General features: G+C 38.1%; 1 protein-coding gene across 1 annotated transcript; it reads right to left on the bottom strand.

Moving 5' to 3' along the window:
* Nucleotides 1–12639: 12639 nt before the first annotated feature.
* LOC149242692 (uncharacterized) lies at nucleotides 12640–14442 on the bottom strand. Its single transcript, XM_089374307.1, has one exon. The coding sequence runs from the start codon at nucleotides 14295–14297 to the stop codon at nucleotides 12855–12857; it is 1443 nt and encodes a 480-aa protein (XP_089230433.1). The 5' UTR covers nucleotides 14298–14442; the 3' UTR covers nucleotides 12640–12854.
* Nucleotides 14443–27426: the final 12984 nt, after the last annotated feature.

Below are 27426 nucleotides of genomic sequence, written 5' to 3' on the forward strand. Positions count from 1 at the left end.
CCAAAATACATCATTTTTTCATAAACAAGCTAAGGCTAGGAGATACAAAATCAAGTTAAAGAAATCATCCTTGAGGGCAAGCCCAAAATCTCATCTTTCCCTCAGACAAAGCATGAAGATTTCTTACAATTTCAACCTGTATATTCCAAAGGCAAGGAAAATGATCCGAAAAAGTAAGGGAATTTCTATCTTGTCTTCCAACTATTGTATGGGACTCAGAAAACGAACAACTCATTAATTCTATAGAGGAGGAAGAATTCATTCAGGCAATCTGGTCTTTAGATTTTGATAAAGCCCCTAGCCGAGATGGTTTTACAATTAGTTTATACAAATCCTTATGGAAATTGACCAAAAACGATTTAATGAGTGTTATCACAAAATCTGACCCTGATACACTGCTGATCAAGTAGACTTTCAATAACTCTTTTAAACCAATCTTTTGGCTGAGGCTTAGCCTCCTCAACCTGAGAGGGCTCTCTCAATAGGTTTAAGATTTTTGATTAATGATTAGATGGCTAACTCTAGGAACATAATGGACAAATGTATTACTGATTGACTGGTTGAATCAATGATTAACAAACATCTATTGGGCTATGGAGTCAATATAGTCTTCAACAAAACAACATGATCAGCAAAACATGGAAGTTAAGGAACTTAAAGTTTAGGTTTATAAATAAAACAGTAACACAATGAATCAACACAGTTTACAAGCATGTGAAGGAAGTTAGAGCATTTTCCAATGAATTCTAAGTATCACAAGCTCATACCACTGCAAAAAAGTAATTGGAAAAGGCCATAAGAAGCATCAAAACACATAAACTCCTTGTGAATCTTGAGTAGTCAAATTGATCTTCGTATTAAGTTTGAAAAACCACAGTTTCTTACAATAACACAACTTTTTTTTTGCTAATTAAATTACCAACCCTATGTACATCGAAGTTTACATTACTTATAGGCATCTAGCCTTTACAAAAAGTCTTCCAAGTGGCTAGACCATTATACTTTACAACTGACACCAAATCTAACTACTAACTAGATTCATGAAACTAGGACTGACACCTATTAGAATTAAGAGTTAGAGTCCTACTATGACTCAAACACCTAATTATTAAATTTAAACCAAACTGATCCAAATCTTCCTCGAAAGGAATCCTATCTTTTAACCATGTTGACCATCAACCAAACATTAATATTCTAACTGCCTTCGTGAAGTTACTTTGCCTATCATTAAGGAGATATCAGTTTGATGACCTGGCACATGTAGACTAGAGTCTTCAAACTCTTGCTTTGACTGAATATTTCCACTTGTCAAATGACTGATCTGATACTCTTTGTCATGCTCTGATACTCTTTGTCTGCTGATGTGGAACTGCTTTAAGTATTTTTTACCTTTCTCCCAAATACATGCATAAAATGCCCAAAATTCACCTTCAGCAGTGTCATAGCGCATTACGAAACTGCTGTGTATGCTCCCTTTAACACAGTTTTTAGAAATTTAAAGTTTGAAGATATTTAACATTCTTCAAGGATTGGTGTCAACATCAAAAAGCATAACAACTTGCCCTTTAAAAGTGTTTTTCCTCAAAATTTGGTCTTCACCTTAATGAAAGATTGACCTATAAATTTATCATTTTCTGCACTGTTTTTATTTGAAAAATAGGTGTTGAGACAGAGCTTATATCTTTTGATCTCTGATAGTTGTTACAAAATTGGAGGACGTTTTTGTAGATAAGAATGTTTATAAGAAATGCCTCACTCAGTTTTTTGAAAACCAGCTTCAGTTGTCCGGAATATGCATTATAAAATCATGTATAAAACAGGAAAATTCAGAATTCTGCAAATAGGTCTCAAAGGAAACTTCGAATCTCCAAATTGGTAGCACCTAGGAGAAATTTGAAAGAGGTGTTTGTTCCTTGTTATTTTCTTAGAAAAAATGTCCTTCGGATTTTTGAAACTCATCTTCATTTCCCTGAAAATTCCTTTTGAAACCAACAACTCAAAATAGTCCAAGAAACACACAAATCCCTTTGCAGCTCTTGGTAGAAATACATGTAACCTGTCTGGACGAAAGCTTGTGTGACGCTGAGGTCGTCCATGATCAGCGAAAGCTCTATAAGCTCCTATCCAAGCACATATCCTTCTTTTTGTTCTTTCATCTTCATAGCAAATTCCCTTTATAACCCAAACTGCCCTCTTAAAAATATGGCAACTGTAAAGAACGTTTTGGACAGCAAGTTGTTTGTCACAAAGTTAACTTTTCAAAGGTGATAGCTGCCTAATACATGCAAAGGTTGAAAAGTAAATGACAGAGAGGAGCTTGGGTAACTAGTTTAAGGAATGATATTCGAGTGTGGAGAGAAAGGTGACAAAATGAGGGAGTGGAAAGCAACAACCACTTTATCAACCAATAAAAATAACTTTGTTTTTCCTGAAAAAGAAGGTTGCACTCCTGAGCTCCTATCTCTTGATCCCTGATAGCTGTTACGAAATGGAGGAGGTTTTTGTAGATAAGAATGTTTATAAGAAAAACCTCTTTCAATTTTCAAAAATGAGTTCTCAATTGCTCAGGAACCCCCTTGGAAGTTGACTACTAAAAACAAAAAAACAAGGTTTTTGCCTCATAGTGCGCTACGAAATTAGTTTGCTTTCGTAGCGCAAATCACCTTTTTTGAACTAGCTGCGATATGAAACTGCGGATTCTTGTATGATTGCAAAAATTTAACCCTAAACTTAATGGAAAATGTGACCTATTTGACCATGAAGTGAACCTAAAGGACTTTATTTCGAAATGAAAGATGACATTTTAAGACTTCAAACCCTATCACTTACCCTTTTATCAAGAATAAAATGACCTTTAGACCTCCTTGAAATCATGACCAAAAGTAGAGTTGACACAATGATGTTTTGAGAATTTTTGGGTGATAACAATGAGAATGCGCAATTCATCCAAGAAATTAGATAAACTATGAGGGAGCACAAATTCCTCTTTCTTTGCCTTGATCCCCAAAGAATCAATGTCGGTAAATTTTTCTCACTTCGGGCACATCTCTTTGTGCAAATCAACGTACAAAATTCTTACCAAGGTTATAAGAAATAGATTAAGGAAAATTTTGCTAGCAATAATATCAGAAAATCAGGGAGGCTTCATGCAACACAACCAAATTATGAATAATGTCATATTAGTGTAGGAGACTATTCATTCAAACAAATAATGAGAAGAGCCAGGCATTGTCATAAAACTGGACATGGCCAATGCTTTTGATTGGGTAAGGCACTCCTTGTTCTCTATTTTGGAAAAAAATGGATTCAATAATGATTCTATAGAGTTCAGGCTTCTGTGATCCATATCAAGATTGTGAGAGATTTTTCAGCGAAAATCACATGGAGTACCATTTGTCGACGCGTTTCGAACCAACTAGTGTGGTTCATCGTTTAGACAAGTTGAAGAAACAGATCCAGCTTAGCATGCTAAATAGTCTGAGCGGAGCCTCCAACAGCTAACTATACCAACGGCTAGTTTGACATTAGGACCGAGGTCAAAATTATTACATTAGTTTAATTAGTAAGATTTAGGACCAGTATCTATAAAAATAAATAAAATATTATCGAGGGTATTCAAGAAATATTATTAAAAATATAAGTTAGTTAGAAATATTATTAAAAATATAAGCTGTTGGAGGTTCCGCTCAGACTATTTAGCATGCTAAGCTGGATTTGTTTCTTCAACTTGCCCTGACGATGAACCACACTAGTTGGTTCGAAACGCGTCGACAAATGGTACTCCATGTGATTTTCGCTGAAAAATCTCTCACAATAATGATTTTGTTAGATGGATAAAGGCTTATATTGATGCCCCATGGATTTGTCCTTTAGTTAATGACCGACCCCCCTCTTTCTTTTCTACTTCAAGGGAACTTAGGCAAAGATGCCCCCTTTTCCCCTTGTTGTACATTTTTGTAGCAAAGAGTCTAAGCATAAGCCTACAGTTATCAAGGGTGGAAGCTAGATTGATGGGTATCAAAATTGCAAGAAATACTAAAGAGGTAAATCATTCACAATTTGCGGATGACATGCTTCTACTAGGAGGAGATTTAAAGATAATTGCATCTTGATTCAAATGTTTGCTAGATTCCTATTTGGATCTTTCAAGGCGGTTAGTGAATAAAAAAAGAGCCAACTATATGGCTAGAATTGCTTTGACTCAACAATGTGGGAGATCTCCATTGCACTCAAATTTCCAGCCGAAATAGGATATAGATAATTCAAGTATTTATGAATTCCCTTTTTTGTTGGGAGCCTTGAATATGGATGATTGGAGTGAAGGCCTTCAAAAATTTTAAAAGAAAATATAGTTCAAGGGGCCATAGTGGCTCAATACAATGAGACAATCAATCTTGGTTAAATCATTTTTATCAACATTCCTAATATATTTGTGCTTCGTTATTTTGGCTCCCAAGAGCATGGTCAATCAAATAAATGCCCTGGTTCACAAATTTCTTTAGCAAGGGGGTAAAAACAATGAAAACAAGTTTCATCTAGTGCAATGGAACATTGTCAGACTTCCAAAATTTTAAGGAGGATTCACAATTAAAGACCCTTACTTCATGAATCTAGCACTTGGGGAGAAGATTATATGGTGACTCTTATATGAATCCAAGGAGTGGTGGAAACATGCCTTTCTACGGAAGTATTTTCATAAACCCAATTTCTCAATGCAGATACAACTGACTAGATAAGTACAAGCAATAAAATTTGGAAGCATTGTAAAGAAGCTACCCCAATCATTATTGAACACTTGAGTTGGTGTGTTGGTAATGAAGCTCATATCAACATATGGGAAGACAATTGTGCTCTAGAAGGACCCCTCAGTGATTGAGAGGAATTTAGTGCCCTGTCAAATTGGATGTAGCAGGAAGGTTATTTTAGGTTAAAAGATATCTCCAAATGGGATGAACAAGGAGTTTGGAAAGGATGGTTGCACCTAGAATTACCTATACATCTCCACCAACAATGGGAAAAGTCGATCCACAACCTAAGAGGAATGGGTCCTATCTCCATATCATCCCGATATCAATGATCCTGGAAAATGAGCTCTCATCTAGGATACACAGTTAAATAATGTTATGAGCTTCTTGTTAAAAGGCTCCCTCACCCACTTCCTAATAAAATGTGGAGGAAGTTATGGCATAGGGATGGGATACCTATATTTAATACCTTTTGTTGGACTTTAGTTCATCAAAAAATACTTATTGCAGAAAATATCAGGAAAATAAATATACAAGGTCCATCAAGATGTGTTCTATGCAAGGAATCGGAGAAAAATATCCCACACTTATTTCAACAATGCCCATTTTCCCTAACGGTATGGCGAGAGGCATATGCATTAGAGGAAATCTTAGCCTAAAAGTACCCATGAAAATTTTATGTAATTTCCATTTCAAAATGTGTAAACTAATCAAAATCATTTAAATTTAAAAAGAGGTACATGTAAATATTTTCGATGGAAAAGAAGAAAAACTATTTTTTCCAATTGTATTTTTCGCTTATTTCCTTATAGGTTTACTCAAATTTCAAGTGTAGACACTCATTGGATGCATAGTTTAATTCCACATCCAACAAGTACCCGTTATGCATACTTTTGAGAAAACCCACATTGATAAAAAAATGAAGATACATTAAAAAACGTGTTCAACACATTTTTTTAATGTATCTTCAATTTTTATTAATGTAGGTCTTCTCAAAAGTATACATAATAGGTACCCGTTGGATGTGAAATTTAATTCCACATCCAACGAGTGTTTACACTTGAAATTTGAGCAAACATATAAGGGGATAAGCCAAAAATACAATTAAAAAAAGTAGTTTTCTTCTTTTCCCTTCAAAATTCATAACTCTTATTTTATTATTTTAACTATTATTTTATTATTTTTCCTTAGGAGGCTAATTTTAGGTTGAAATTTTCTCTAATGCTAACTTAACCTGCATTGAAACAATCCCTGGAACATGGGTTAATATGCTTGAAATATGGAGAAACAAATTTCCATGACCAAGGAAGGCTTCCTCTCTACCAATTCGTTGTTGGGAAGCTCTCCCAAAATTTCTTTGCTGGTCAATTTGGATTGCCAAGATTAGGGAAATACTAAAAGATGAACAACTAGACCTTTTGCTAGCAGCCCAAAATGCATCAAGTTTGTAATTTGAGGTAGTCATGGTTCGTGGATTTAAAAACTCAGAGCTGGACAATCTAAATCAAGTGAAAAGGAATTGGATCTTAAAAGTGGGAAAACCGCCATATCATGCTAGTAGCTTCAAACTTCGACCAACACAAAGAGGGAATTTTTATATCACGCAAAATTTGATGGACTTCCATCAATTGCACTTGATTAGGAATCAATTTTCATTATTTTTTGACAGAGACTCAAAAGGCAATCTAAGGGCGATAGGAGTGGGAGGGATTATCCTTCACCCTGATGAACAAATAGAGACTCAATATGCCTGGGAATTGGGTGTCACATCCATTAACCAAGCTAAATATCTAGCGCTTGTGCAGGGACTCGAAATAGTAAGAGCAAAGAAAATCACCAAAATCTAAGTGTTTGGAGATTCAATGGTTGTAATTTGTCAAGTGTGGAAAGCTAAGGGATCACAAAGCTCAACTCTTCCTTCTATCCTTTAGAGGATCATTTTGCAATCAATGCAATTTGAGCAAACTTTATTCTTCCACATGTATAGATAGATGAAATCAAAGGAAGATTCATTGGCTAATAGAGGAACAACACTGGAGCAGGGGAATTTAGAATTGGATCAAGGGTTGATTCTTAACTCACCCATTCCATGAACCTTGAAATCGAACATTATGACCACAATAATGACTATAAATGCTTTCTCAGCTGAAAAATTGAATGCATTCAAGGCGGAATCCACCAAAACATTATTCCCACCAAATGCTTATATTTCGACTCGTTAGCGGGCACTAGCACGAAAGGAATGGCGGGAAACATCAAATTTTGGCCACACAGATCAAAGAAGATGAAGCCCTTTCTAAAACATCATAACATCTGGCGGTCAAAGGATGTAAATTACACAAACATGTGGCATACGGATTTAATTATTTTTCGCTGGAAGGAGTTTACACAAGTGAGGGGAGCCTTGGCCCTGCTAGTGCATTCAATTCATTGCAGGATGGTGTTAATGTTGAAAGATGTAACTAGTTTCGATATTCATAATTGTACCTCTATGTATTTTATGTAAAAAGAAAAAAGAAGAATAAGAAAGAGAAAGAAAATTATTTTTGTAGCACATGTGTTTCATGCTCAAGTCATTTTGTCATTAGGTCAAGCATCCATTGAATGCTCCTAGGGTTTGTCATGAGTCAAGTATCCTTGTCAAATTGTAAAAGTCCCATTCGAGCACTTGTATCAAAGAAATAAAAATTATTTTATGTTTGGAAGTGTTTAGTAGGCTCCCAAGACCAAGTCGGCCAACCCAACATAAGTCGGCCTAGAGAGGGTTTACGAAGCCTTTTAGAAGGCTATAAAAAAGCAGGACTTCAACCTCATTTCATAGAAACCAATCACACATATCTTATCTTCTGATTTGCAATTAGAAAAAGGATGCAAAGGTCTAATCTAAGCTAGAAGAGTCTAGTGAAGGAGAAGGAAAAACCCTTAAAGGATTCATATCTTTGAAATCTACTTCTTACAGTTCACACATGCGAAAACCCTAGGAATTCTAGGGTTACCTCAGGTCCGAAAATTGTAGAAGAAGGTACAAATCATCATGGGACATTGAAAGGCTAGAAGAGCCTTGGTTTGAAGAGTTTTTACTTCACTGCCCTTGGAAACCTTGTTTTATTTTGGAGCAAATCTCTTGGTTGACTGGCTTGGTTCTTGGTGAAGTCTTTGTTTTGGTCTTGGGTCATGGAAGTCTCATTTTGAATTGGTTCTATAAGAAGAAGAGATTTTTGTCTGGGTTTTCCCCTAGAAGAGGGGTTTTTCCCTGGCTGAGTGCCTACATCTTGTGTTCATAGCTTTTGTGATCTTCATGGTTTTTGGCAATTGTTTGATGATAAGAATATAATAATAATAAGAAAAAAAAGTACAATATCACAAATAATTGTCATGTAAAGAGAAATCAATGTACATGCTGCGCTAATAGATTTCTCAACACGGTATCAGAGGTAAGGTGTGAAACAATGGCAACATGAAAAATCACTCTAGTTGTTTTGAAGACATCCAAATGCTACATTCTTGAAAATCACAGTTCAAAGAAGCTAATCTAGACAAGAAGGCCAAGTTGTTGTCTCTATTTGTGCTCTAGATAATGAGTCATTATGCATGTTTTTTGGAAATGTGTGAGGAAGGATCTATGTGACAAGCCCTTGTCTATGTCTGCAACTTATAGTAGGACCAAGCCCCTGTATATGCACTGAACAAAGGTCATATTACCTGTAATGGAGCAATAATTAAGGATCGAGGATTATATAGTCTCCATTTAAAAGATCAAAAGGAATAACCAATAAAAGGAACCTTGTTTTGAAAACTGTGTATGATAAATAGGATGAAGTAGAGTAGCAAGTGAAGGATTGCTAGGTATTGTGATGCAAAATTCTCTAAGAAATGAAGGCATCTGAACTATGTATCTAAGGAAGACATCCAAAATTGTATATTTGTGGAAAGGCATCCAAATCATGATTATGTAAAAGGCTATTAGAATTTTGCTATGAAAGGCTATGTTATGAATATGCTAGCCAAATTTGTAAGAAGGATTTCCAAGTTATAGAAATTCACAAGTTCTGCCCCAACTCTCAAAGGATATTCGAAATCCAAGAGAAGGGCACTCGAATTTTAAAGAAGGCACTGCATTTAAAAAAGAAGAAGGGCACCAAGACCTGTGATTAGAAAAGTATGATATTTGAGTTGCTACAATGTGCAAATATAGTATGCCAAACAATCAACAGTAACATGATGGCATATGATATTGGCAAAGTTCGAGTTACTACAAACTAAGCGAGTTCTCTTCCTTGCAAGTTTTAAAAACGCATCTTCAAAAGCAGATTTCTTGAAGAAATGCAAGTGACAAGATTCTATTGTGGGTATTGCACGTAAGAAACCTTGATATGCCAATGACACAACAATAAAGGAACAACATAACCTTATTTAAAAGAGCCCGTTGAAAAGAAATAGAATGTCTATCATTTGAAGTTTACAAGTCAATTTATTGTGAAGTAACATCAATCCACCTCTTGAAGAAACATTTTTAAGACAAACGTCTTTGAGACTATCATCATGGAATCATAATTGAAGAAACCTTGTAGAAGTGACAAGTATCTTGGAAAGAATATCAAAGCCCACTTGGAAGGACTCTATTGAAGAACTCTTGAAGACATCAAGGAGCAAGTCAACTTCTAAGGTAAAATTTGCAGAGGTGTGTATAATTTTACTAAATTTATTTTACTAATTTTGTGTAAAAGATAAAGGGTCTATAATGTCATTAGGGTCTTTATAAGATTCTTGACTTTTTCATTTGTGATAAGTCTTAATGACTATATGACTTCTAAGGTTTGTAGTCTTCTAGGGTTTCTATACCCTAGATTGAATTAACCTTAGAAGTATAGGATTAAGCTAGAAAACCTTTACCCTAACCAAGTTGTTCCCTCTAAAGAAACCCTACCTTTTGGGATATGAGATCTAGGGTTTGTAGATTTTACAGATTTTTGGTATCTAGGGTTTGTAATCCCTAGATGAGACTTGAATTTGAAAACCCTAGAATAGTGAAAACCCTAATCCTAATTATTTGTTCCCTCTTATGAAGCCCTAGCTCTTGATTTCTAGGGATTGCAGATAGAATCTAGGATATGTAGTAAAACCCTAGCAAGGGTTGAAGTAAAAGTGAAACCTAGGGCTTGAATGTCAAAACCCTAGGTGTAGAAGTTTCCGCTCAAACTAAAACCCTAATAAGGGCTAGGTCTTAGGATATCTAGGGTTTGTAACTAAAACCCTAAATGCACACTTTTTAAAGTCATGATAACAGTGAATTGATAAAATTAACATCATGCTCTTGTATGAGTATATTTTGCTTGGTTGTACTTGTTGATAAAATTGCAAGTACATAATGGAGGTTTTCAAAATTGTGAAAGCAAGATGAGAAAGATGAAAGAACAGAACAAAGCAAATCTCGTGCTTGATGATGACTTCATAATAAACATGATAGAAAGAGGGAGCTGTATAAACCCTGATGATATTGAAATAAGCATATTGATGATTGAAAGTTGAAGTCGAACATTGTTAGCATATGAAGATAAAGCAAAGATGACTTCCGAGGAAGCTTTGAATCTTGATAGGGATGTGGACTTTGAGGGAACAGTTTAAGCCCCTAGTTTTTAAGGTATGTCTTTAAGTTTTAAGGTCCCAACTGTTAGAGGACGACTCCATGCTGTTCAGGAAGGCGAAGTTCTCTAATGACATGATGATGCAAAAGAAAGAGCCTCTGTAGTTACTACATGGGACACACTTCAAAAAGAAAGATGGCAAGGGCCTAGCAGATGCCCTCTTTGTGAGAATTGCCCAGAATCCATCCACCACCTCTTCCTCCACTGCCACTTCTCAAAATAAGTATGGGCAGTTGCCACCAGACTCTTAACACATCAAAGAACATGGGAAGGAGAAGATGTAATAAATGCCCTCCATACTTGCATAGAAAACACAATTGCATGCAATCAAGCATTATCCTATGGTCCATTCGGCTAGCATGGAGTGAATCCACTTTTCAAGATAAAAAGACAAACCCCTATTGGGTCTTCTACAGCTGAATGCAAGCAGGAATGAAAGCACTCCACTTCTCCCAAGTCCCCATTGGCCCTAATCTAGTACACCCAAGACCCGAACAGAACCCATGTATTCTTTGATGGTGCACCCAGAGATAATCCAGGAATCAATGGTGATGGTGGCTGGCTCCTCTTCCCCAACAGCACAAAATCATCCTTTAAACTAGGCATCGGGCATGCAACCAACAACAGGGAGAACTGTTAGCAGCAAGCATGCTCCTAGACATTACATTGGAGAAAGGAAAACAGGATTTGAACACGTACAGCGACTTAAAAAATTATAGTAGGATGGTTCAATGGGACCTTGAGTGCATTCAGCATCAATCAAGCATAAGGAGTATCAAGGAAAAGATCCAATGCTTCAACAGCATCACGATCTCCCGTATCTACAAATACCTAAACGCAGAGGCCGATTCACTGGTCAAGGAAGCCGTAACAATAGATCCAGGTGTTGTGCACATTGAGACATTTGATGGGAGGATCAGCTCCACACTCATCAGAAACCTTTTCTGAGAGCAGGGAGAGGTACACTGTTTACTTAAACAACACTCCCAGGTATACCACTACAGAACTATTTTTTGAATTGTATAACGAAATGTTGTATTATGAAGTATTCCATGAGGTAACATCTTTGGTTTAACAGACCACAGAGTCCCGTACACTCACTTGAAAGCATCCCAGACATTCTGTTTGTGACACTACCCAAGCCCACGGGCTGTAGGCAACTACCCTTTTTTGAACTCTGGGATTAATAGCCCCAAAAATGTACTCTATTTATATAAGTAGAGTAGATTTTTTTCCACACGAAACAAATTATCATATTTTAAAGCTTAAATAAAAACTGAATCTTAACACTTTTATGAATTTTATAAAAATTCTACATGGTTGATTAAAGACCCTATTAAATTCACCATTGTGTGAGATTCAATGAGATTGTGGCATGTGATGATTAAGGCTGCAAGGTAAAACCAGACAGGCACCAAAGTAACAGTTATCACAGCTACTACAATTTGGACAGCAGAAAATACACATTCCAGTATTTGCAGATGTCTAATAAAAAAAAATGCACGGTAAGTCTGCAACTAATGCATGGCATTAATCATTAATGTGAATTATATACTATAACAGGAACAAGTACTCAACAGAGACTTGGCATTCAACAAGTGCAACAAAAGGTTTCATACAGCCTCAAAGATTCAAGATCATAACAAAAAGGAAGCATGCCAAAGCAAGCTGCAAAATTGCATATCAACCTCAGTTAAGCAAGCTGCAAAATTGTATATCAACCTCAGTTGAGGACATCACACTAACTGCTATGCCAAATCCAGTTTAGATTGATCAACTGGTTTATTTAATCAGGATGTATAGTACACAGAACACTAAGCCAAATGTCCTTTCAAATTAAACACCTGCTGCATCCTTAGGGAAATTCCACTTAGATCATTTCATCAAACACAGCCACCAAACATGTTTCAGATAGCTTGCCTAGTGCATCGTTATCAAAGTCACCCCTGCATTTCATCAATTGCAATTGACTCTCTAATGCTGAGTTTTGCCAGGTGCATTTCTGCTATATCTTTATTGAGGCTGTAATTTACTGCCGAATTTGTCACAGCTCCCTTTTAAGATTTCATGCAAGAGTCTGTTGGTCTCTTTGCTACCAAAGTCACCCCTGCATTTTATCAATCGCAATTGACTCTATCGTGCGGAATTTTGCCAGGTGCATTTCCACAATATCTTTTATGAGGATATAATTTACTGCTGAATTTGTCACAACTCCAGTGTCAAAGCTTTTTTAAGATTTCATGCAATAGTCTGGTGTGCCTTCCTTATTTATTGCCGAGTTACAATTACCGACTTTGCAGAGTCCATCCATCAATGCGTTGTATATAACATCATCAAAGTTCAAAGTACAAATCCTCTTTTGGCATCTCCTATAAGATTTGTTGAGCTTCATCTATCCTGCAATGCTTGCAGAGTCCATTAATTAGTGTACTATAGCTAGCCAGGTTAGGCTTGCAACCATTCTTCAACATCTCTGAAGGAGCTCCCTGGCCTTCTCCAGATCACCCACCTTGCAAAAGCCTTTTATAAGTGTATTGTATGTAATTTCATTAGGCTGACCACCCATTTGCACCATAGCAGCTAACAACCGGTAAGCTTCTTGAAGCTTACCTTCTTTGCAAAGACCATCAATAAGAGCAGTGTGTGTGATCACATTCGGACTGCACCCCTTATACAACATCTCATTAAACCATTTGGTGGCCTCCTGCCATTGCCCTTCTTTACAGAAAGCATCAATAAATGCAGTGTATGTGACAACATCAGGGAATATGTTTTTATTGCGCATTTCATAGAGGAGTTTCAAAGCCTTGTCTAACTTGCCTCCTTTACAGAAACCATCAATAAGGACATTGTATGTGACCACATTAGGGCTTACGGTTTTGTTGGGCATTTGATTGAAGAGTTTATTAGCCTCGTCCAACATGCCTCCCTTACAGAGACCATTAATAAACACATTGTATGTGACAGCATTAGGACATATGTTTTTGTTGGGCATTTCATGGAAAAGTCTCCTAGCCTCGTCCACATTGTGTTTCTTACATAATCCATTAATAAGCACATTGTATGTGACAGAGTTAGGATATATGCTTTTCTTGGACATTTCATGGAAGAGTTCGATACCTTCGTCCAACTTGCCTTCTTTGCAAAGAAAATCAATCAAAGCAGTAAATGTAATAACATCAGGGTCATACCCTTCTTTTAACATCTGAGACAGTAATCTTTTGGCATCTTGTAACTTACCTTCTTTACATAGTCGATCTATGAGAATGGTAAACGTGATTCTGTTAGGCTTATGACCCATTTGCAGCATAGCAGCTAAGAGCCCGAACGCCTCGTCAGTTTTCCCTGTCTCGCAGAGCCCACCTATTACGATATTATATGTAACAAGATTAGGAACCTGTTGTTTGCTTACCATTTGCTTGAAAAATTTAATAGCATCATCGATCCTTCCCACCCTGGTAAGTCCTTTGATAAGTGTATTGAAAGTAACGACACTTGGAACATAGCCATGTGCTTCTATTCCTTCAAACACTTTGAATGCATAATCCATTCTACCCGTTTGACAGTGACAGTTGATGACAATGTTCAGAGTTGTCAGATCTGGAACAATGTCGGTTTCAATCATAAGTATGTAAACACACAACGCTGATTCATGTCGATTCTGTCGAACAAGACTACTTAACAAGTGATTGCAGGTGCTGAGTGTGGGGATAGTTTCAGATTTCGGTGAAAGCAGATGCTTGAAGGTCTCCACTGCCTCCGTAAGGCGGTTAGTCTGGCATAATGTTTTAATCCGCGTGTCTGGAGTGGCATTCGAAGTATGGAAGCATTGGTGAAAAATGGCATGGCCAGGTGAATTCCTCTTCCACAGGCAAAGCATCCTCTTTCTCCTTATGGTCGCCGCCATCGCCGTGCATCCTACGATTGAGAGTAAGATTGCTGTTAACACCCGACTCCAAAAACCCTTATTCCGAGCCTGCGCCCCCTGTTTCGGCCTTTGACAGTAAACAACAATGGAACAATTTGGCTTTCCGCTGATGATAAGACATAGATGAGCGTTTAAAAGAATGATTGATTTTCATTAAACCCTTAAGACATTATTAAAACAGCAGGTATTATAGCTTACATTTTTGAAAGATGAGTGACTTTCATTAAACCCTTAAAAGATTATTGGTCTCTTATAGGTTATATGAAGGGATTAAAAAAGTTATTATAGCTTACATTTTGAAGCCCAACATTGCCTTAATCTACATACAAGTTATAGGGTTTATAAAATATTATTATAGGTTGATTGTTTTATAGTAAAGAGTTGTAATTAATTTTTTCTAATTATTAAAAGTGATTTAATAGAAATTGTGTAGTTGAGGATTACATTAATACATAGGCGTTTGTCGATACTATAACACTCTAAATTTTGCCTTACACTCAAATTTTGGAGCTTCCCATGATTGTGTGAATTGTCGTTTTGGGTTGTTAAAATTATTCCACGCTTGTTCTCTAACTTTTTCTAAGTGTTCAATTCCATTTTCTAAAGAAGCCCAAAGTGTCGTCTTTTGTTAGAGGTAGCTCTGGTGCACCTTTAAGAGGCAACTCTAGCTCACTCTTTTGCATCAATAGATCCTATTTGTTGTTAGAATATGCGTTGGACACATTCTCATGGCACAACACCTTTTGGTTATCATCGACACTTGTGTCGTAAAGATATATCTTAAGTGTCACACTTGGAGATAAGTGTCATTTCGTTTCATTGTAAGCATGTGTATTTTGGGTACAATGTGTCTTTCTATCATGCACATAAGTGTATATGTGTGTGTGATCATGTTTAAGACCAGTTATATGCTTTTCCTCTCGTGTCTCATTGATCTCGCACTTAGTCATTTTTGGACACCTTCCTTGTCCCCTTAACTTGCGCAACTCATGGACACATTTAAATTTTAGTCAAGTGATGAGCACACTACACACTCCTAAGCCTCAGTGATGAGACCCTTACCTCCTAGAGCTGAACACTACGCCCACCTAGAGGATAACATCTTTCATTGCACATTGAGCAACTTCAGAGCACAATCACTTAACCTTGTAGTTTACATTTGCTCATCTATGGAAGCTTAGACCACCTTGCCTTGAATTGCGCTCTATGCATTCTCGGTGGATAGTAGGGCCATTTTTGGGACCCTTGCAGTGCTCAATTGCGCAATCCCTAGACCCCTCTCCTCAAGCACTGCGCAATTATAGTGGGCATGCCTGTTATCTCTACCACCAGAACTTGCGAAATGCACATAAGCTTGTCTTTGATCTCCTTGCCACTGCACACTACACAATTCTAATGCCCATTCCTTCACTCCCTGCCTCTTGATCTCGTGCACTGTGCCAAACAAGGCTTGTCCCTCAGCCATTACGCATTGTCCCATCACAATCAACATTTTGCAAGAGAAAACAAGGTAGACTAGGTGATTTCAGGATTGATATTGTCTTTTCATCAGCGAACTTCATTTGCAAGTGCTATCATCCAAACATGACAAGATGATGCTCTAAGAGGTCATCAAGGAGAAGTTACGAGAAGACACTTGTGGAGGTGAGACACAAAAGAACCATCATATAAGGAGACAAAGAAACTTTGAACTACAACAAATGGATGAAGACCAAGATGACATGGAAGAATCTATACTACAACCAAAGGCTTTTACAGGGTGAAGATGGAGCACAAGCAAGATCTATTATGAAGGACAAAAAGACATAGCAACAATGAGAAGAACCTAACATTGATACACTACAATGAAGTCTCATGTCACAGTCGTTAAATTATGGCTTCTGAAAGTGTCCATGTATTTTTCCACAATTTGTGGAATGTAATTTTATATTTCAAAAAAATGAGAAAATGTAAAATGTGTGGAAGCTAAGGGTCACACATGGAATGTGGAAAGTCACTAGGAAGTCCTAGAGTCATGTAGGAGCTCAAAGGACACATAGAAGCTCAAAAGTCATATGGGAGCCCACGAGTCATGGAGGAGGTCAAGAATCACATAGAAGGTGGAGAGTCACTTCATTTGTTATAAATAAACACTCATAGCTCAAGCAAATGACTTTTCACATTGGCTTCTCAAGCTAGGCATAGGAAAGAATGTCATCCTATTGAGGAGCAAGTGGTGGCTTAATGTTCCAGTATTGGAGTTAGTGATGTATAATTGTAATTATGTATCTTGGAACATTCATGCATATATCGTGAATGTTGTAAGACTATTATTTCATTGTTTGCAAGGTATGTTTGTGTTTATACTGTTACCCACCATTTTGTGAGTAATATCCCCAGGATTTTTTTTTTCTCCAAGATGGTCCTCAACTGGCAGCCAATAGCCCCTTGCAGCCACCAACTAGCTCATTGTGCCTTTTCTCTGCCACCTGAGGCAACCATGTGGTCCCTCGCCCATCTGCCATGATCATATGTTTGAAGTTGGGCCTCCTGAACCTAAAGGTATGCCTTGCCACTTGGTAATTGAGTATTGTAATTTTCTTATCATGGACACTTCTAGGCACACATTAATGGGGGGATTCGGCGGAAGAATGGGTTGGGTCTTTGTTTTTGTCCCCTAGACCCCTTTTAGGAATTAACCTTGGATTCTAGTCCCATGGGATCTCTTTTACTAACCATTTGGCATTAGGGATGGTATTCCATGGGAAAAACTGATTTTGGTTGCGTGGTCTTGTTCCCTTATTCGTTTATATTACTCTCTTTTCACTCATTTTTACCCCATTCATCATTTCTCCCACCTAGGTCCACATTCCTCCACTGGGTCCACATAAGGTTAGCTTGTCCCTTCCCTTTGCCCACACCATGGGTCATGGCCTGGAATGAAGCCTAGAGGTTGATGTAGCTATAAAGAAAGATAAAATCATATATGGCCACATTCAATAAGAAAATGTACCACAAAATGAAAAAGATGGTTGAGACAAACACATTTAGCACGTGGGCAAAATCCAATACATGAGCTCTACCCCATCATCATGGCCATCACCCTAGTTCCTACAAGTTTTATGAGCCTCCTTCATCAAATAGAAACCCATGATTGTCCCAACCCCTAGTGGGAAATGAACCACCCCACCTTAAAAGGGGGTATTCAATGTTATATCTTGTACATCATGCTCTTACCCCTTGAGCCCCGAGCAATTAATTAAAGAAAATCGTAAAAAGGAAAAATGCATATAAATAAGGGTGGAAAAATCAAGGCCGAGGCACCTCATGTACCACGATTTCTCCCTCCTATACATTATAAACTCGATTGTGGGATTCCCTCTTATTAGCTACCCTTGTACCCCAACATGTGACCCAGTGTTGCCCCTTCTCATTCCCCACTGCATTCACCTTTCTATCACATGCCACCACCTTTTGAAGCATGTACCTTGACTATATTATACCCTTTAGAAGTAGAAACCACCTAATAGGATCATTGGTTAACCCCATTTGGAGTTTAGGAGGCATTGGCACATCCCAAAGCCCATTATGGAAGGGTAGGCCATTATGAAGTCCCCACTTGTGGTCCATGACTAGTAAGCTCATTTACTTCATTTCTCTAATGACGTTGTACTGGAGAGTTAGGGGACACATTGGATCTTATGCAGGATTGCAGATGGTCTCCATTTTGTGTTTGGTCTCCCTATACGGGGTCCTAGTCCTCTAAAGGGATATATTGGCACATGTAGGGTGTGTGTTGAGAACCATGAGCCTCCACAACAACAAACAACACTCCATGGATCCCCATAGCCATTTAGAGATCACTCATGGTTAACTTATGGGATGAGGAAGATGCACATGATCCATCATGCCTAGTTGGACCCAGATTTGTGCCATATAGTTGGCAGATGATCCAAGACTTGCACGATGATGTGGCATCACATACACCATCATCCTATCCCTTACAGGCGATTTCCAGGCATCTTCGATTTGATTGGAGACCCACAAGGACACTTGTGCGCCCCCACATGTCATTTGAAGCACCATAAGTAATTACAAGGGGCCAACCCCTTGGCCAATGCTTTTGAGGGTCCTATTCTTCATAGTGGCACCCATGGACCTCATTAGGCCTCTTAGAGGGCCCTATGACATGCATAGATTATTATTTAACCTCTTGAGAGGCTTACTTTTTCATTTATGAGCTGGTTTGGTGGGCTTGTCACCAAAAGTTGAATTATTAGAACATTATTTTATTTCTCGGGCTTATGTAGGCCAAGGAGGCTAATTCAAACTCTTAACTTGTGTATAAATACAATTGAGATGAGCTCATTTACTCATCATCAATTTGGTTGGGATCATTTCTCCCTCTTGAGATCTTCGCACTTTTTTTAGAGGATGGATTGGAGCTTTATGGATGAATTTTGATGTGTGGATATTGGTTTATCTTCTCTTGGAGCTTCTCTCTTGTCAATTGTGAATGGTTGGATATACTTTGTTACATGTAAGTACATGCTTTTAATTTTATTCTTGTTTACTTTTTTCATATTTGTTGACTAGGATTTTCGTTGTTCTAGGGCTAATTGTTGCATGCATTTACTACTTAAAATTGTGGAAATTGTCTCTATCATAGCATCTCGCATTGTATGGACCATGTAATATGAGAAAAATATCCTGGATGTAATTCTATTAATTAATTTTACCTTGATAAGCCATTCCTTTTGCACATCGAAGTATAAAAGCTACAATGTTTCTTCTTCTTGACCTAGACAGGCTAGCGAAGTGATCTTGAGGTCTCCTTGATCGGGAACCAAGAAATCCTACTCATTTTCATCATAGACTCCATTCTAAAAGATTAAGGCACTGGTCTACCAAGGTTGGTCACTAAAAATCATATTATTTCACCTCCTTCCAGTTCTAGCCAAGTTGGGGTACCTAGGGCATCAATTTCTCAACAAGCTAGCCACCAGAAAAGTTCAATCTCCTAAGGTCTCCTGCGCTGGCCTTTCCTCAAGATCTCCTTCAATTTTGAAGCCATTTCAATGGTGGAATTGGGAGAAAAGCCAAGCCCTAGCTCCAGATCAAAACTTTCCCTACCATCCCCAAGGTTAGTACCTCATAGGGTAAAAACAACATCTTGAAGTGAAAAATTATTTCTTTGATCCTTTCCCCACCTTTGTCTAGGGTAAGAATATCATTGGTTGCTACATTCTTTCCTCATACGTTAAACTGGGTCAGCTTGGCCTTGTGTGGTCCCGCTCCTTTGAAAGATCATTTTCAAGAACCATTCGGGGTACCAATTCTAATAATGATTTTAGGGATTGGGGAACTCCTTCACAAGTATTATCCCATAAATCTAACCCTCAAATCCTCTCTTCCTTTGCCTAGAATACATAGTACCTTGCTTAGAAAGCAAGCAAGATCCATCCTTCAAACTCTTATGGGAAAGGGTTTATTTGGGTGACTCATACCCATTGACTTATCCTTCATTAGTGACTCCATACATAACGAGTCTCCTCCCATTGGTGAAAATTTGTAAATAGAAGGGAGCCTTCACTGAGGTGACAGTGGGCTAAGTCTCCATTTGTTTCCCTTAGCCCAACATTTGCCCTTTAGCTTCCCTGCTAGTTTGAGTGGTAACATTTTGGCACCATTGTCGAGGACATAAAACATGTGTTTTGTTCCCCATACGACATATTGACATATCATTATTGTTGACTTCATGGGAAGAACAAAGCTCTAGTTATTCATTGAACTTTAAGGTCGATGCTTGTAGGGTGAAGAAAATATTTTTTTAGGCATATTTAATTTTATCGTGGTGACTCCTACATATGTTTCATGTATACCTCAAATAGGTTTCCATTCTTTTGTAAATTTCCTGCTTTGGACATTGCTAGCATCCCTAAACGTCCTAATCATGTCATGGGAAGGATGCTACGTGGGATGCCTGTGTTTGATGGTGATCCATTCTTCGCAATTAACCACGTAGAAAGATTTAATGCACATGCTTCAAGAGAGAAGGTTGTCCACCAATATGTCCTTATGTTGTTGTTCATGGGGTTGCTTGGTGTTCATAACTCATGGCGGCATGATCACGAACCTAGGATAATTTAATCTATTGAAGAGTTCGTCGAGGGCTTTCTTAGACATTTTTAGGTACACCCTGCATTAACCATCCAAGAGGAAGCTTTCATCAAGAATCATAAAGACAGTAAGAATCTAGGTAATGAGAAATAAGACGAGTCCTCCTTGGGTCCACATGATGAAAATGATGATTTTGAGGAAACATGTGCTGGGAAGAATGAATTTATGGAAAGTGAAATTGAGACCAACCCTACCTTTCTCAAGGATATTACTCCCGATGAATCCTCTTTTGAAAACCTTGGGAGTGATGATCCCATTAGCCCATTGAAAGTTGACATTGAAGATTATTTCCACATTGAAAAGGAGAAATGGGAAATTGTTGGTCCTTAATTTGATTTTGCTCCCATTTATGACACTGACAAGGAGGATGAGGATGAGATTGGTCTTCCCTCCCCCTCGGGCACTATTTATGATGACATACCCATTGATACCCTTAAGAAGGAGAATCTTCATTTTCCTTTGCATAAAGAGGGGCAGTTGGAAGTGATCAACTTTCCTTTTAAGAGAGACCTAATCTTTGATACTAAGGGAATTGATAAGGCTCCCACTTCTCTTGAGTATGATTCTATGTTCAAATCACTTGAGCCTTTATGTCATGACTTTGGGAAGGCACAACCCATTGAATACAACACTTATTTCTCTTTGTTTCCTATTGTTCATCATCTTGGGTCTTCATCAAGTGATTCCATCACTCCCATCACTGATTATAATTTTCCTCCTGGGACACACCCTCGGGGTTTTGATCACTCCATAGTCTCCCCTCTCTAGTGTAATCATCATGTGTAACCTAATTATGTTTCTCCATCTCGTCGACCTCCCTTTCCTGATGAAGGCCATAATCCATGATGTAAATAGTAAGGACAATGGTGGAAGTGATATGCGCGAGGTCGTCATCCATCGAAAGTTTATGAGCTTGGTTGTTGAAATCTCTATATTTTGGTTGCAAGATAAGATCTCATGGACTAGTTTACATCCTTTTCTTGCCTCTTCTCACATAAATCATCCATATGTGGGCATCATATTTTCCCACCTCCCACCTACAACATCCTCCATGTGTTTGGGTTTGCATTTTCTTTGGGACTTGTTGCATGAGTAATCATGTAGGCAGGCATATTTATATTGACTTGATGATATGTTGGTTGCATTGGCTTTATGATTACACTTAAAAATAGCTTCGTCATATGCATGTTAGGGTAGGATGCATTGCATTCTCATTTTCGCATTAGAATTTATGTCATATCATATTTCTCATGGTAGATAGATGCATATTTACATATTTTATTTTATGTTGATTTTATGGCCTAACATATAGCATGTGCGATCATGAGACGCTGCGAAAGCATGCTGCCCCATGTCTTTTCATATATTATATTTGTAGGTGAGAGGTCCACGATAACCAAGAGATTGCTGGAGTTCTCATGACCTCCCGTTCGAGTAGGTTTGTCCACTTCTTTGAGAGATCATGTCCCAATTGGAGCCAGATGTTACCCACCATTTTGTGGTTAATATCCCTATGAGAAATTTTTTCTCTGAGATGGTCCTCAGTCAGCAGCCAATAGCTCCTTGCAACCACTAGCTAGCTCATTATGCCTTTTCTATGCCACCTGAGCCAACCATGTGGTCCCTCACCCATCTTCCATGATTGTATGTTTGAAGGTGGGCCTCCCAAACCTAATGGTACGCCTTTCCATTTGGTAATTGAGTATTGTATTTTTCTTATCATGGACACTTCTGGGCACAGATTAATGGGGGGATTTGACGGAAAGAATGGAATGGGTCTATCTTTCTGTCTCCTAGACCCCTTTTAGGAATTAACCTTCGATTCTAGTTGCATGGGATCTATTTTACTGACCATTTGGCATTAAGGATGGTATTTCATGGGAAACCTCGATTTTAGTTGCGTGGTCCTGCTCCCTTATCTGCTTATATTACCCTCTTTTCACTCATTTTTACCCCATTCATCATTTCTCCCACCTGGGTCCGCATTCCTCCATTGGGTCTATGCAGGATTAACTTGCCCCTTACCCTTGCCCACACCTTGGGTCATGGCTTGGAACGAAGCCTGGAGGTTGATGCAACTAAAAAGAAAGATAAAAGCATATATGGCCACATTCAACATGAAAAGGCACCACAAAATGAAAAATATGGTTCGGACAGACACATTTAACACGTGGGAAAAATCCAATACATGAGATCTACCCCATCATCATGGCCATCACTCTGGTTCCTACAAGATCTACGAGCCTCCTTAGGAAGCCATGATTGTCCCAAAACCTGGTGGGAAATGAATTGACCCACCTTAAAAGGGGGTATTCACTGCTATATATTGTACATCATGCTCTTACCCCTTAAGCCCAAGCAGTTAATCAAAGAAAATCATAAAAAGGCATATAAAGAAGGTTGGAAAAATCAAGGTCAGGGTACCTCACGCACCATGATTACTCCCACCTATACATTATAAACCCAAGTGTGGGCTTCCCTCTTATTAGCTACCCTTGTACCCCAACATGTGACCCAGGGCTACCCCTTCTCATTCCCCACTTCATTCACCTATCCATCACATGCCACCACCTTTTGAAGGATGTACCTTGACTATATTATCCCCTTTAGAAGTAGAAATCACCTAATAGGATCATTGGTTAACCCCATTGGGAGTATAGGAGATATTGGCACATCTTAAAGCTCATTATGGAAGGGCAGGGCATTATGAAGTGCGTTGTGGACCATGATTGGTAAGCTCATTTAATCAATTTCTCTAATGACTTGTTGTACTGGAAGGGTAGGGGACGCATTGGATCTTATGCAGGATTGCAGATGGTCTCCATTTTGGGTTTGGTCTCCCTATACGAGGTCCTAATCCTCTAGAGGGCTACATTGGCACATGTATAGTGTGTGTTGAGAGCCATGGGCCTCCATAGCAACATACAACCTTCTATGGATCGCCATAGCCATTCAGAGATCGCTTGTGGTTCACTTATGGGACGAGGAAGATGCACCTGATCCATCATGCCTAGCTGGCCCTAGATTTGCACCATACACATGGTAGATGATCCGGGACTTGCACGATGATGTGGCATCACCTACACCATCATCCTAGACCTTGCAAACAATTTCTAGGCATCTTCGATTTGATTGGAGACCCATGAGAACACTTGTGTGCCCCCACATGTCATTTAGAGCACCACGGGTTATTACAAGGGGCCAACCCCTTGTCCACTACTTTTGAGGGTCCTATTCTTCATAGTGGCACCCACGGAACTCATTAGGCCTCTTAGAGGGCCCTATGACATGCATATATTATTATTTGCCCTCTTGAGAGGCCTACTTTTTCATTCATGAGCTAGTTTGGTGGGCTTGTCACCAAAAATTGAATTATTAGAACATTATTTTATTTTTGGGGCTTATGTAGGCTAATGAGGATAATTTGAACTCATAAGTTGTGTATAAATACAAGTGAGATGAGCTCATTTTCTCATCATCACTTTGGTTGGGATAATTTCTCTCTCTTGATATTTTCACACTTTTTCTAGAGGATGAATTGGAGCTTTATGGATGAATTTTGATGTCTGGATATTGATTTATCTTCTCTTGGAGATTCTCTCTTGTCAATTGTGAATGACTGGATATACTCTATTACATGTAAGTACATGATTTTAATGTTATTCTTGTTTACTTTTGTCATATATGTTGGATTGGGATTTTTGTTGTTCTAGGGCTAATTGTTGCATGCATTTACTACTTAAAATGGTGGAATTTGTCTCTATTGTAGCATCTCTCAATGTACGGGCCATGTAATATGAGTGAAATATCCTAGGGGTAATTATATTAATGAATTTGACCTTGATAATCCATTCCTTTTGCACATTGAAGTATTAAATCTTCAAGGTTGCTTCGTCTTGACTTAGAAGGCTAGCGAAGTGATCTTGAGGCCTCCTTGACTGGGAACCAAGAAATCCTACTCATATTCATCATAGACTCCATTATCCCAAAGATTAAGACACTAATCTACCAAGGTTGGTCACTAAAAATCATATTCTTTCACCTCCTTCCAAGTCTAGCCAAGTTGGGTTACACAGGGCATCAATTTCCCGATAAGCTTGCCACCAAAAAAGTTTGATATTCTAGGGTCCCCCTCACTGTCCTTTCCTCAAGCTCTCCTCCAATTTTGATGCCATTCCGATGGTGGAATTGGGAGAAAATCCAAACCCTAGCTCCGGGATCAAAACTTTCCCTACCATCCCCAAGGCCAGTACCTCATAGGGTCAAAACAACATCTTCAAGTGAAAATTATTTCTTTGATCCTTCCCCACCTTTATCTAGGATAAGAATATCACTAGTTGCTACATTCTTTCCTCCTACCCTAGACTGGGTTCACTTGGCCTCGTGTGGTCCCGCTCCTTTGAAATATCATTCTTCAAGAACCATCTGGGATACGAATTCTAACAAAGATTTTAGGGATTATGGAACTCCTTCACAAGTCTTATCCCATAAACCTAACCCTCAAATCCTCTCTTCCTTTCCCTAGAATACATAGTACCTTGCTTAGAAAGCAAGCAAGCTCCATCCTTCAAACTCTTCTGGGAAAGGGTTTATTTGGGTCACTCATATCCATTGACTTATCTTTCATTGGTGACTCCATACATATCGGGTCTCCTCCCATCGATGAAAGTCTGTAAATAGAAGGGAGTCTTAGTTGAGGTGACAGTGGGCTAAGTCTCCATTTGTTGCCCTTGGCCTAACATTTTCCCTTTAGGGATCCCCTTTAGGTCCCCTACTAGTTTGAGCGGTAACATATATATACTAATGAAAATGAACTATTTCATTGGCTTCAGTATGCATCTTTGATTTCATGATTGTTATTTCTTTGTGAACTATTTTGCAAGATAATTAACGATTATTTTAGATATATGCACGTGTCTTTATTAAGATATTACTATTAATTTTCTTCTAATGACTCACTTTCTATTTTTTGTCCATGAAAGAACCTTTATACACATTGCAATTGAGTACTTCACAAGGTTGACTTACTTGGTTATCTTGAAAGTCTATACATTCTCTCTTTTGTTTTTTATTGCAGCTAAGGAAAATCATTAAGATTATGGCAGTCAGGCCTATTTTTTGGATGGGGCTCCTACTCCAAACAAAATGAGGTCTAGTTGGGAATTCATATCTGGGATACCCCTTATATGTTGGCAACTTCTAGCATTGTCAATATTCTGGAGCTAGAAGGAGGGAAACTAGTTTATGGCTGGTAATTCAACACACCCACATTAAAACCTTCAGTTCAAGGTAGCAATTATCCAAGTCCAACTCTAACCCACATCTCTGAGAAGGAAGTGTCATTCCATCAAAGTCTGGACTGTGATTATGAGGTCACTTATGAGCAACTCTGGAGGATTTGACCCATTACTTTCTAGTTTGCAAGATCTCTTGGATTACTCCCTATTACATATGTTCTTCCTCATAAGCAATTAAGGAAAGAGACAACCCGCCTTGGTGTTCTAGTTTCTTTAGTGGAAGATTTGGCTATTGCTACCCTTGAGGATTTGGTTGACTCACTTGAAGAATCTTTTCATTAAGGGGATATTCCACCTCCTATTGGAGAAAATATGGAGGGATATGGGGAGTACTTTCATTTTTTAGATGATAAACAATCGAGGGACGACGAACAACCAAATGATAATAGAAATATGAATAGTGAATGAGAAGAGTATTCAGAAATAGAGAGTGAGGAGGAGGAGGAAATTGAAGACATGGTTAATGACCAATTGGATTGGATGGCCTAAGCGCCTCTTGCTCATTCGAGGAATCTTCATTGCTTACTTAAGCACCTAGAAAAGTTGCTTACAAAGTTTGATCCAGATAAGAAGACAAAGGCTAAAGATCACATTAACGACTTCTACTTGCATCTAAGGATGTTAGAGGTATGTTATGATGATGTTGCTTCTAGATTAATTGTGTACACTCTTGAGGGTAGAGCGTCAGTATGGTACCATAACCTTCCACCAAATTCAGTCCATAATTAGAGGGAGTTTAAGCAGTTGTTCTGAGAAAAATTTGTTGATGATAAAACTCCTGCCATGTTACTTAAATAACTCGACAACATAAAGATGGGGGACAAGGAAAAGGTTAAGGATTTTAATCAGATATTTACTCACATTTTGAATAAGTTCCCCACTAATGTGCAACCTCATTATTAAACCAATAAGGATTATTACATTGTTGCCTTGCTTACTAATATTTTTGTCTTTGTGAAAAGAGTTGTGAAAGAAACATTGTCTCTTAAATTTGTAGAAGCAATAATTGTCGAAAAGGACATAAGATCTATTGGAGTCATTACTGATCAGGAATATTCAAAGGACTCCAAGGACACTGGGAAAAAGTATTCAGCCTCTTCTACTAAAACTAAAGAGAAGGATACTTTTGACATGGAAAGCTTGATTAAGTCCTTGAAGTTACTGACTAACGAAATATCTGAGCTCGAAAGGAAGTCAAGTGAGTCATCCACCAGTTATAAGTCCTTTAAGATGATTTTTAAGAAGAACATTGATCAAATGACCAAGTATGCACAAATATCTAATGTTGTATGTAGTGTTAAGAACTTGGGAATGGATAATTATTGTACATTTCATCAAGAGTCACACTCTGAAAAAACATGCCCATAATGAAAAAATAATATGAATGATGTGGTTTCTAATGTCATAAAAAACCTATCAACAGAAGAGCCTTCAGAACAAACAAAGGAGGTTAATGATCCAGCCTCAATGGAGGAAAATAAAAGTGTTGGTTATTTTGTTTTCACATTTGATCTTATTTAGAATAACGATCAACAAGGTGCTAGTGAGCCCCCAATGAGTGAAGCTCCTCCATAATAACCGACTAAGCAATACAATCTGAGGAGAAAGGGATCGATGCCTGAGAAAGACATAATGAAGCAATTGTTGAGAAA

The sequence above is a fragment of the Pinus tabuliformis genome, chromosome 8, assembly GCF_031772625.1.
Source record: "Pinus tabuliformis cultivar Carrire ecotype Pingquan chromosome 8, CPIR1, whole genome shotgun sequence".
In the NCBI taxonomy this organism is placed as follows: domain Eukaryota; kingdom Viridiplantae; phylum Streptophyta; class Pinopsida; order Pinales; family Pinaceae; genus Pinus; species Pinus tabuliformis.

Coding starts and splice junctions, on each gene's coding strand:
- LOC149242692 (XM_089374307.1), bottom strand. CDS start 14,297: ATGGCGGCGACCATAAGGAGAAAGAGGATGCTTTGCCTGTGGAAGAGG.